Raw genomic sequence first — 12,221 nt, forward strand, 5'->3', positions numbered from 1 at the left:
CAGCTGGCACCTAGTGCTTTATAACAACGCCCCTTACCGTCCTCATCTGCACAGGGAAGTGAGGCACTCACTGGAGATAACCGAGGTTTTCCCATGCAGAAAGACAGCATTTATGCAGGGCAGTTTGGCAGCTGCTCATCTGGTGTCTAGCCCGAGGCAGGAGCTGGGGGATATGAGCAAGGCTGCCGGAGGGCAAAAAGAAACATCTGACACCACAAGTAACAGACTTGATGTACTCAGCCTGGAGGCAGCTCCTCCCCTCTCCCTGCAAATCCCATGTTACAATCTGAAGTGCAGGCCTGCAGGAACCCCTTCAGCGGTGAGCCAACAGCAGTACAGCCCAAGGCGCCGGCTCACCTAGCAAGGGACCACTAGTTTGTAGGCACTGGGGCCCTGTGCTAAGCCCTCCAGAGCTGGCGTTCCTCCAAAGAGCATTGGCTGTGTTTCAGATGACGGCCAATAACTGACGTGGCATCCTGTCCATTGCCACTGCAAAGAACTGCCCACTGAGTGAGGGTCTTGTGTGGACTCACTGCATGCACGTCATTATTATTTAAGGACTGGAGGTCTCTGACACCATTCCTGGATAGTGGAGAACTAGTTCAGCTGGATCTGTACCACCTGCTTCTCCACCCTCTTCATAGATACCTGGGACATGGAGAAGCCTGGAAGACCAGACTGGCACTGAGCTGGCTTGCTGGAAAACTGCCACGACAACTTGGTGCGACACAATCACACCAAAAAATCATCAGCCCACAGCTACACTGGCTGCATTTTCAAGGATTGAGTGACGGAATAAAGGCCTTTCACAAAGGAGTATTACAGACTGACAAGGAATCACAAAGGGATTGCTGCTGTGGAAGGTGGCCCCCCCTCTTGGAGACCCAACAGGGGCTGGCCATATGCAGCAAACCAATCCAAACTCCTTCATTCCCTGACGGGGCTGTGGCACCTCTACAAAGCTGTGTGCCGTGATCCTTTGGGCCGAGACTGTCTAGAGCGAGAAGTGAGAGCTCAGAGGATTATCACTGCTAGTCTGACATCAGAGACTGGGGCCAGGCCCTGATCATGCCCACACATGGCCATACCCAAGCTGAGCAGTGTCACACATATGGAGACAAACGAAAAATGCAACTCTGACAATTTATGAACAGAAAGCTGCAGCTGCTCACTTGTTCCTCAGCCTCATTAGGTGGAAACTCGATGCCTGGGCACCACAGACACCTGGCAATTTTTATCCCATTGATGCCAGTCCTAGAAGCACCATTCCATGCAGAAAAACTTTCCTTCCCAAATCCCAATACTTAGCCAGCAGTGCTATCAGGTTAACAACCAGCAGACGTGCTAGAGAACCATTGCTGGCTGCACCACAAAGGCTGCAGTCCCCATGACAGGATGAGGAAGATGGCTCACTCCCCTTATCAACTCCTGACACCAAAGAAAATGCCTGATATAAAAAGAAAATCCTTTCAGTGAGAGCTTTACCTTAGCTTGTAAACTGGTAACACTGAAATCTTGCATAGCACTTTCCATCTGGAGCTCTCCAAAGGCTTTACAAAGAAGGCATGTTATCATCAACCCTGTATTATTATCAAGGGAGAGGCTGAGGCCCAAAGAAGCGAAGCAACGCGCAGAAGGTCCCAATGTGCCAATGGCAGCCCCAGGACCTAATCCAATCCCAGTGTCCTACCTGTTGGTTCACGTCATCTCTTCACCAGTTTAGTCAATCATCTTTAAGAGAAAGCTGATGGTTTGGTTCTGACATTGTAGAGGCAAATGCATTCATCACTTGCATTTGAGAGTTATGTCAGCTTCCAAGAGACTGAAGGTAGCACTGCAGGAGGCACTGTGCACCTTGGCAGATTTGCCAAACTGCTTTTAGAAGCACAAACTCCAGCCTACAAGATTATTAAACCTTCTGGGTCTTTGCCTTTTAGAGTGCTTACTCACCCCTGCACTTACAGTTACTTGAGCAGAGAACTTCACCCAAAGCTTGTGCCACGTTGACCTTTCCAACAGCAGCTGACTGACTGATGGCAAAGACATTAGAGAACAGATTTCAGCAACATAAAAGCCTTTAACAACTCTAAAGGCAACTTACCAGGTTTACTGCAAACTGGCAAAAAAAAAAAAGAAATTCCTTTGCTCTGAGACCCAAGACTGAGCATGAGAAATAGTCACAGGGAGTCTGGTGAGAAGGTCAGGGCTTCAAATGAGAGCTGCCTTTTCCTATATGCATGGGACAATAGTTCATGGGGTAGAGACACAATGGGGTGGCCAGATCCAGTTTTTAAAGTTGTGCTCATCACACTCATGATTTTGAATAGTTTATTAAAGGAAAGGTGAAGCATCAGTTTTAAATTGTACAAAAGGAAAAAAAAACCTTATATTGTAAATGTACAATTTACAGAATTACTAGCAAAACCAATCAAGGAGACACTCATAATACAAAAAAATCTATTGACTGCAAACTGAACTGGAAACCCATTGGAGGTACCTTAATAGTAAACTTTTTTTTTGTTATACAGTATTCTACAATGTTAAATTAGGATTCAGTTTTCCACACAGAGGACTGTGAAGCACAAGGTTGGTCTGTGACTATGACTCAAACCAGGCAGCATTCCTTCTGCTACTATTCTCACAGAACTACGGTGCTGACAGTTTAATGCAGCCATTCCTGCCCACCCACTACCCCTTGGGGGTAACCTTCACCCATGATATAAAGCAATGCTCCCGCAAGGGCAGAGGCTTGCAATCCTGACAGCCAAGTTTGAGGAATGGCTAAATCATCAGGTCAAATGTTTTTGGCAACCAAGTCTTCGCCCCCCCGCCCCCCCCCAAGAACTGTACACATTTTAAGAAAAATCTCAGCTGTTAAAAGAATGGAAACATGGTTTGTTTTTACATTAGTTGTTTCTCCCCTCCCAAAAGGTAAGCACTGGGTGTACGTTTGGTTTTTTGTTAGACGACCTTGTAAAAGAGAAAGCTCCGTGACTATTCTGCAGTTGCTAAAAAAAGCACCTCTGAAACTGCTGTGCTTGGTGTGGGTCAGTTGGCTCGGTATTAACGCTAACACTGAAACGCAGAAAGGAAGAGTAACCATTTGTGGCTGATATTTAGAGGTGCTCTGGTTTTCCGTGGGTCTTCCACACCTCTAAATATCAGGCCATTTTCAACTACAGTAGCAGCTATGAGACAGTTGTAAAATCAAAGCAGAATGAAATTCCAAATCGTTGAAGACACTGAAAATCTCTTATTACAATGAATTAGCTGAGAACTTTTTGGGTTTTTTCTTTTTTACTTTCTTGAAAAAATCATTTTTTTTCAAAGAATTACTCTCATATGCACAGTTAACACTGAAAAATGTAGCTGTATTCCATTGTAAGCTTAAGAACTTCACCATCTAAGCACAAATTTCTATGCAGCACATACAGTACTTCTAACTGGCAAAATTAATTTACAAAAATAGCGCAAAAGGGTATTTACGGCATGGAAAGTCGACATTTTTATATGGTACAGTTAAAATTGCTTTTTGAATGCTAAAGTGATTCCTCCCCCCCGAATCTATTTTATATAGGAAAGTTGCTGTTTATGTACCTTGGATTGGCAGGGCATGAAATAGGTAGTAAAAACAGCAAAGTGATTACTTGAGAACCATTTGTGTGTTTTACTGAGAATACTTTATTTGCTGGTATAAGTTGCTAAAAATGCACAGAGCAAGTACCAATAGAAAATGTACTGTTTTGTGTCCCCTAGTGCTATATAAAATGAATGTTACACAGCATCTGTTGGAAAAGTGGCTTCATGGACATCTCTTACTTTATGCCCCATTATAAATAAAAATAAATCTTCTCAAGAGTATAAAATCTGGGTTTATCATATCAGTATCTGAACGTTTTTTGGCAGAGATGCACTTCATTAGGATTCTAACCTCTTTTGTAAGAGTGTTCTTCTCAATGCCTATGAGAGGATATAAGCGTACCATATTATTAATCAAATCCAGTGTGTTCAAAAACACGTTTCTGTAGCCAGGATGACCTGCTTATAGCATCATTGCTAGTCAATGGCTGACAGGCATAGGTTTAATAAAAATGGCTAGCTTTTAAAACATAAAAAGGCAAATGTTAAAACAGTTTTAAATTGTACAGCAGAAAAATAAAGTTAAAAAGTTCTGTTTTCACTCAACGCTGTTTTCAGAAAACATATGTAGAACAGTGTTTATTTTGACAGCTGTCTTAACAATTTAAAACTTCCTCCCCATCCAGAAAAAAAATCTGTATTAGGACAGTCAAGAACAGGGATACAAATGATTTTTTAGGTCAGCCTTTCTGAGGTGATTGGATTGGCCAACATTCCTTTGTGTCATTAAGAAGTTCCTCTTCTCTCTCACTACAAAAAGGGATTGACCTTAATCATTTGGTTAAAAATCAAACTGTAGCACATCAAAAATGTGGTTTTCATACAAGCTATCACAGTATATAGGCCTCTAGCTCTAAACAATAGAGTTCCAAATTTGTAAAATCTCTTCACCAGACTTCAGAACATAGGCATTCCGAATCCCTACAGAAAACAATTGAGAGACAACAGTTAGCCGGAGGCCAAAACAAGAGGATCCTCAAACAGTGAACAATGCAAAGCAGGATCTTACTGAATCATCCTCAATGATAGCTGCAGAGTCAAAGAAGTCCGGCCTCAATTCAGCCCGTTCTCGTCGGTTTCTTGAGGGTGGCTGGAAAGAGAGGAATTTGTTTAACTGTCCTTACAATTAGGCAGCGCAAGGTCCCTGGTCAGGGCAATGGGCTAAGCTGACTCGACATGAAAGAACGGCAGGTACTGGATGTAGACAGGAGCATGCGAGCACCTTCCTCAAGGGAGGTGGGCTTGGCAAGGAGTTCCAAATCATTTTATATCCAGGAAAAAACACTTGTGACAGCTGCTTGACATCAAGTATGTATTTGAGTCTGAAGCCAAAGGAAATAGGTCTATGCCCATCCTTAAGCACTTGTGTAAGCACCAGGCTATCAGAAGCTTTCTGCTGCTCTTCACTTCATTTCTGAGACAAATCAGTTATGAAACTGGAGTGCAACTACAGCCACAAAGGCACCTTAGCAGGACACTGCAGCTCAGGTTGGGGTCAATCTATTCCCTTTGGCCTTGATCCTGCAGCTCTGGGAGCTCTGCTCCGTTGGAATGGGAGCTGGATGGAACCCTTCATCTCCTACCACCTGGACTATGCAAGAAAAGGTTTTACGTATCTGCAAGATGATGTGTGGGTAAGACAAGTTCAGTCTTGGGCAGAAGCAGCTACGTATTTAGCTGCATGTCTGTTCCAAAGGACATGGAAAAGTATGATCTTAGGGCTTGGACCCGTGTGCCCCGCTTGTAACCCTGGTTTAAGATTAGGATGGACAGGACAAGAGAAGCCAGTCTGAATTATGCAAAATGCTCTCACTTTTAGGAAAAGATGATTGATTGGTCCCGTTTCCTTCCTGCTCTGCATTTTTTTCTACTTCGCATAATGAGACAACCAAGCTTCTGAAATTCAAAGGCCAGTAAATTTATATGCAACAAAAGGGAACGGGATGCAGCACGCAGCCTGGGTATGGCCACAAGAGGTCACTGAAAGAAGCTAAAACCCTTTTTAAAGCCCAGTTGCACTGCTGAGTTGCTTGCACTGCTGCTGCTAGTAACAATTAGCCTTGCGGGAACACTTCCTCATGCTGTGGGACATGTAATGATCTCCTGTTAGGAGAGATTTTTTTCTCATTGCATTATGCAACTGGCAAAAGGCCTGTCTACACAGGGAGCTGGTATCCATAAGCAAGGGCCAGGCTTTCCTTTACATTAGGGCTGCTCCATGTTTACTCCCTGCATTAAAACCTTGAGTATTTCTTCAAAAGTTATCTTTTTGTGTGGTCCCTGGAAGTGTACTTAATTTCTTTGCTCTGAGTGGGTACTAACACTGTACACCTGGAGGCTTAGCATGGTGTAGTTAGTGAGCTGCAAGTCCATACTGTATCTCAAGGAGCACTAGTTGCCTCTATGTGCTTTATCACGTTTTCACTTTCACCAAGTATCAGGTCCTTGCTTGTGTCAGCAGCAGGACACTAGGCTACTGATGCCAAACATTATGCCCTGTGTTTCTATGAACACGGAATTGGTCAGGACTACATTTGTAGCTTTGAGCCAAGGGAGCCAAGTGGGCTGCTCCAGTCCTCTCCCACTTCTGGGTGCTTACGCCACTGAAAGTGGCACATAATCCTGGGAAGCTGCCTTGGCAGTTTTGTCACTTTTAACCATCCTGCCTCCATATTATACTTGCTATTAATAACCACCATCTACTGACCAGATCGATGACCATGGTGTCCTCAAACTCCTCGTTCATGTCCTCGAGCTGACCTCGTGAGGACATCATTACGTCTTCAAAGATAGGCTCAGCATCATCCTCCATTAGGCCCCGTCTGATTGAGAGAGAGAAAAAACAGTCATGGCATTTAATTCTTCCAATTATGGGATTTCTCCTTTGTAAGGATAAAGGAATACATAATCACCCATCCTGCTTCCTCTGTGTCATGCATGTATTTATTTACCCATTTCTTTGATTTATGTGCCACCGTCCCCAAAGGGGCTCATGGCAGCTTACACGGAGGCTTACAAAGACGAGATTTTTTACCATATTACCTCTGAAAGAGATCTCAGCTGAAAAGGAAGTTAACACTTGGAGGTGTGAGACGCTGAGGTACGAAGTCCTATATCACTGCATTATATACAACATACAATGCCAGATCCACCAGGCAGGTCAGTGCTGACCTCACTTTACAATAGGGCAAGCAAGCCTGGAAAGGTCATGTGATTGCCCAAAGTCACATGGTGAATAATCCAGGAAGGCTGAGGGGAGAACCTTGTGCTCCAGAGACTTGATGCTGCCAGGTTGTGGGCACTGTGACCCCACTGGCACTTCAGCCAACGGACAGTGGTAAGTAGGAGAGGGCCCTGCATTAAAACAGCACATCTGCGGATTGTGATGTAGTCCACCGACTGCCCAGCACCCGGCATCCCATGCTGCGTCCTTTGCTGCATATCCCCGCTTAGAAAGCAGTTACTATGTCTTTATTAAGAGAGAGAAAATGTCACACAGACTATGAGCAGCGGTGCAGGTTATGGTCTTCCATGAAGAACCTCACTAATCAAAATTCCTCAGCACCAAATGTGGCCCTTGTGCCCATGATCTGTGTGGGGTTTTGCACACTTACACAGCATGCCTTACACCGCTTCTCCCTTTCATGTAGTTCATTCCTGTCCTGTCCTTTCGATTTAGATCTTCTAGCTTCTGCTGGCCCAGCCAAGATATCTGCATCTGGGGACTGACACAGGAAGAACAGTGTTATGAATTCAGCCATGCCACTGAGACTGTAGTGATTTTCCCCGGATGTCGTCTCAGCCCATTTTGAATCAGGCCATCCTCGAGACTGAAAAGCGTTCCAACCCTGTCCCATTATATGGATGGGTCTTCACACCTACTGCTCCAGTTTGTTGCTCTTGTGGCACATGATCAATACATTTGTTAAACTCTGTGTAATAAAAGTGGCCACATGCCACCATGCTGGTACTTTGTACTCCTACCATGCTGGAACGTTCCTACTTTAATTGGTGCTATTTCATTGGCTCAAATCTGGCACTGCGCACAAGAATACCTGCAACCCCAAGGTTAACACACATTTCAGCAGGCACAAGATGCCATATAAAAAAAGGAAAAGCAAACGATGCTTAAACTATAGTACAAATTACTGGAGGGCCCAGAAACAACAGATATGTGACTGCCTGAAGGGCTGGACTTAAATGACAGGTCTATGCAAGGGAGGTCACCACAGCATGAGCAGAGCCAACAGAGTACCTGGGAACTTCAAAGCATCAAGTTCTTTTATTTTATTACAATTATACGATTCCACCCAATTGAAACTGACAGAACAAGCTGAAGTCATCGAGCCCCTGCATAAAAAGAGACACCACTTGAGGTGACGGATCTCTGGTAGGGGCATGATTGTTTGTTCATTAGCCATTTGTATTGACCATCAAGCCTATGTGCAAAAGCACTCAAGACCTGGGGACTGGGTGCAAAAATACCTCTCCATGGCACTGAGGACACTGACTGAAATTTAGTTAAAGGCAGAACACGATCTGATCCATGATCTCAATGCTTGTGCCTCCCTTCAAGTCTCCGGCAGCGTGCTCCTAAAGCTGGGAGTGCTGATCAGCTGATTGGCACTGGCCCCACACTCAATCTAAGGTGTGATGGGAACCAGCCATGTATTTTGTGTGATAACTTTGCATCTTATTCCCCATTTTATTGTGCCATTAACTGCATGCACATGTGGCCTGGTTACTACTTAAGATGGTATTAACTGGTTAATCATGTCTCAAGTATAATGCCTGCTAGGGGCTGAAGGCGCCTAGGGATATATTAAAAAAAAGGGAACCATAGACTCTGAGCTGCACAATCTAAATTTGAGGGGTCTTGTGGCCTAGGGGATCTCATACTCTCAAGGTAACTGCTCAGGGCAGAGAGTTAGGGACCTCTGAATGGGCTTCATCAAGCCAGCTTTCTGAATGGAGAACCACCTAATGCCAAGGAGAAGAGTACCCCTGTGTACTGCTGCACACATGCTACTCCAGGATCCAGAAGCAGTGTAACTGCACGTGTGTGGTGCTGTAGGCAGACTAGTTGGCACATGCTCTCAGCAGGCAGTGCAATGTGTTCCAATGCTCAGCTGTCTGGCACAGGAAGTCTGTGGCATGCCTTGTAACCGCTATGGCTAATCCCAACTCTTGCCCAGCCTGATGTATTTGACAGCGATGTTCTGGCACTTACTTGTGTAAGAAATCCTGTTCAGATCCTTGTTCTGACTCATGCTCTTGGATCTGCTCTCCTATTTGTCTCGTGTTTTCTCTCAAGACAGTTGAGGTGAGCTGTGGTGCTTGAAGAGCCCCTGGAGTTTGTATGTTGTCATTCCTGTTCAGCCATGAGCCTTCCAGATTCTCATCTATCAAAGGACAATTCCATTTAGGTAACTGCATAAGACAGTGCATGTCGCAGCGGTTACTACAGCTGATCAGCATTCAACAGGGTATTTATTGGGAGCACCTAGCTGGGTAAACACTAAGTGTCAGAGCACAGACAGTGCTAACCCAGGCCTTTCCCCCAGGTGTATATGCTGCTATAGCTCAATGCCACAGCTGTAGCAGCTTCTGCAAAAGAAGTTATAAATTAAGTGATTTAGACAACAAATCATTCCATGTGTAATGGATTGAGGTGGATTAACTGCCAAGAAGCTTAATTTGTGACTCTAATTTAATTTTGTATTAGTACTGAGAAGGAAAAATCTTTGAAATGCTGATTATTTCCCATGTTTCCTATTCAAAGTCGTCATATCTAATTAGTACAAAAAATAATACTTAAAAAAAAAATCTGCATTGCAAGGGTGTCTAGAGCATAAGGTTCTGTGCATGCATTTGCAACTCGAAGACAGTTCCCATCCTAAACAGTTTACAATTCAGTTGGAAAATGACAGACAACATAAGGTTAGAATACACAAAATGATTAGGGACTAATCTGGTTGAGAGGCGATACATATATTTTGCTGATGGGTCAAACCAGAGGCCTGACAAACAAACAGTGCATATTAAGCACTTAAAACCAATTGTGCTTAATTTTGCAGAATATTCTAAGATTCCAAACTATGAACAACAGGAATAAGACTGAAAAATATAAGAAACAACAGGGAATGTTCACAAAAATTCATCTTACAGACACTAAGATTTTTTTTCTGTTACTTGGTAGCAGTTATCATGATAGCTTATGAACTAAGGAGTTGACAATGTCATTTTTTAACAGTTTAGTATCATCAGATGCTCAAGTCCTTTAATGTCCTTTGTTTGAAAGTGATTTTTAAGTAACTTCAATTTGCTGAAAGTTCATTCCCCCTCAGAAAATGTTAGTGGCCTTGTTTTTGCAAATAAAAGGCTTTCTTGTTATGCAATTTCAAACAGCTGACTAAAATCCGCATTTCACCAATTTTCTGGGAATGTTCCATTTCTCTTTGCAGTACATTATGGCTCACTGGTAAGAAAATAAATTGCTCCACAGAACTGTAGCACTTTGCAGAATTTGCTTCCATGAAAAATGCAAAACAATGGGATCTTTTATTTGTTTGGTCATCATATGGCTCATTCTAGCTCATTCATAGGTAGTATAAGACAGAGCCTTTGTAAACTCTGTTTTGTTTTTAACATTGTAAGAGCTTCTTCGTCACTCCTGGTGTCACACACCCAAACAATTTCATTATGAAAACACACAGGCTTTCAACGTACTCTGTGGATTTGATTAAAACAATTTTCTGGTTGATACTCACATCATGCATCTGATGAAATGACCTTTAACTTTTCAACTGTCTTGCTTTAATTTGGCGCACAAGTTCTTCACTGTTGTCACAAGCCCTTTTCAAAGATCTCCTATTTATTTAATCAGATTACATATAGCTAAGGTATCTGGATTCACTGACTGAACTGCATTAGGTTTGTCCCAATAACAAACATCAACTGTAAAACAAAATCCAATTTTGTAATTATCTTCAGCAAATTGAAGACTGACTTGAATTGAAGATGATCCCCTGAGTAGGAGGTTGGACTAGATGACCTTGTGAAGTCCTTTCCAGCTCTACTTTCCTATGATCATATGATCTCAGAACCAGTACTCCATCCTCATCTTTGGGTTCATCATCATTTTTAAGGGACCACTACTTAAAGACTTCTCAAGTCTTCTCAAGCATCGGTGAGAATCAAAGTCAGAACAACAGAATTAACAGGCAAGATCTGGGAAAGGACGAGTGTTGGTGGCAGCTTTTCAGTGGAGTGTAGAGGAAAAAGGCTAGCTAGGAGGGCTTGGGGAAAGGACTAAATAGTGATTTCTCCAAGCACTCCCAAGTAACCTTGAGAGGAAGGGAAGAAGTGGGACGGGGCAGTGGTTGGAGATGCAACCAAAATCAACCATGAGTGTTTTCAGGGATGCTCATACTGTGATGGTGCTAAACCAGAAGGGAAGGAAAGGCTGCAGGAACAGATGAGAGTGGATACAATGAGAATGAGGAAATGGGATGAAGCTGCTGGGGCACCTGAAGGGATTATAGAAGAGTAGGCAAGAAACCTTAGTTTTACTGATGGGGGGTAGGAGTAGATGTTTAAAATGGGCAAGGGTTAGGAAAGAAAGAGATAGGATAAGAGAAACTGATGGATCCTGTCTGGCTTTCTTCTTGTGCTTAAATGTCACCTTTTGTTCTTTAATGTACCCTACCAGAAACGCCCGTGAAGCACCTATGACACTACATTTATTTCATGGTCTCTTTTCAGATTTTCATGGCACTTGATTTTCTTAAGGCACTCAGAATTCAGGTCAAGGGGAATTGGAAGCGATCTGCTTTCTGTAACGACCATGGATAGACTCTGGAACCAAATGACTGCTCAACCTGTTGAAGGCTTGGATGAAGCTAAAATACACAACTATAGAGGGCCTAGTTGCAGTTCCTAGATCCTGGGACTGTTTTCACCCTATTCCTAACCTAGGTATAGAGCTGAGCAGCTTAGTAGTACAACTTGCATAGGGCAAAGATTTTGGCATAATGTGTCCTACTGGAGAGAGACAAGACATGATAGTGACTTTATTTCTCTGTTGACGTGTTCCTCTTCTATCCTAAAAGGAAGTGCTTATTCTCTGTATTTTCTTTCTCTCCCAGTGTTTCCTTACTGCACATCTGCTGTGTTTTGCTATTGTCTCTTGTGGACTGTTAGCTCCATGGGGCAGGAGGAGCCTGGGACAACAGGGTCCTAGGTATTACCACAATGCAAACATAACTAATGTTAATAGCAATGGCTTAAATCTGCCTTAATGCTTTACGCTGGACCAATCCCATTATTTAGCATCTGCGTGTAATCCATGGGGATTACAGTGTTGCCAGGAGCTGCAGTAACCACTCTCATGTTGAGGACACATACTTCTATGTATCCTTTACAAACCAAGTAAACAGTTCTGCTTCAGATACTACATTGCCTGGGTGAAAAAGGAGTACAGATGACGACCAGATGGTTTTATGCAAATCCAGGAATATGAAGTAATGCAAAATGGAATCGCAGGGAAGAGCTGGTAAGCACACTTCCTCTAGCATCGGGAA

At 43.3% G+C, this 12,221-nt stretch overlaps 1 protein-coding gene across 9 annotated transcripts in view; it reads right to left on the reverse strand.

Annotated features, from left to right (window-relative positions):
• Positions 1 to 2,299: 2,299 nt before the first annotated feature.
• Positions 2,300 to 12,221, reverse strand: part of STAG1 (stromal antigen 1) — a 251,543-nt gene continuing 241,621 nt past the window's right edge. For 2 of the 9 annotated variants that reach the window (XM_025216838.1, XM_025216837.1), the window contains exons 30-33: positions 8,870 to 9,041; positions 7,254 to 7,364; positions 6,347 to 6,461; positions 2,304 to 4,729 (exon numbers count right to left, since the gene is read on the reverse strand). In XM_025216838.1, coding sequence (XP_025072623.1) covers positions 4,616 to 4,729; positions 6,347 to 6,461; positions 7,254 to 7,364; positions 8,870 to 9,041 — 512 coding nt within the window. In that variant the 3' untranslated portion in view covers positions 2,304 to 4,615. Of the gene's footprint in view, positions 4,730 to 5,452; positions 5,536 to 6,346; positions 6,462 to 7,253; positions 7,365 to 8,869; positions 9,042 to 12,221 lie in introns of all 9 variants that reach the window. The other 7 variants (XR_003096470.1, XM_025216833.1, XM_025216834.1 and 4 more) reach the window with 7 other exon arrangements.

This window comes from Alligator sinensis, unplaced genomic scaffold (genome assembly GCF_000455745.1).
Source record: "Alligator sinensis unplaced genomic scaffold, ASM45574v1 scaffold1264_1, whole genome shotgun sequence".
Classification (NCBI taxonomy): Eukaryota; Metazoa; Chordata; order Crocodylia; family Alligatoridae; genus Alligator; species Alligator sinensis.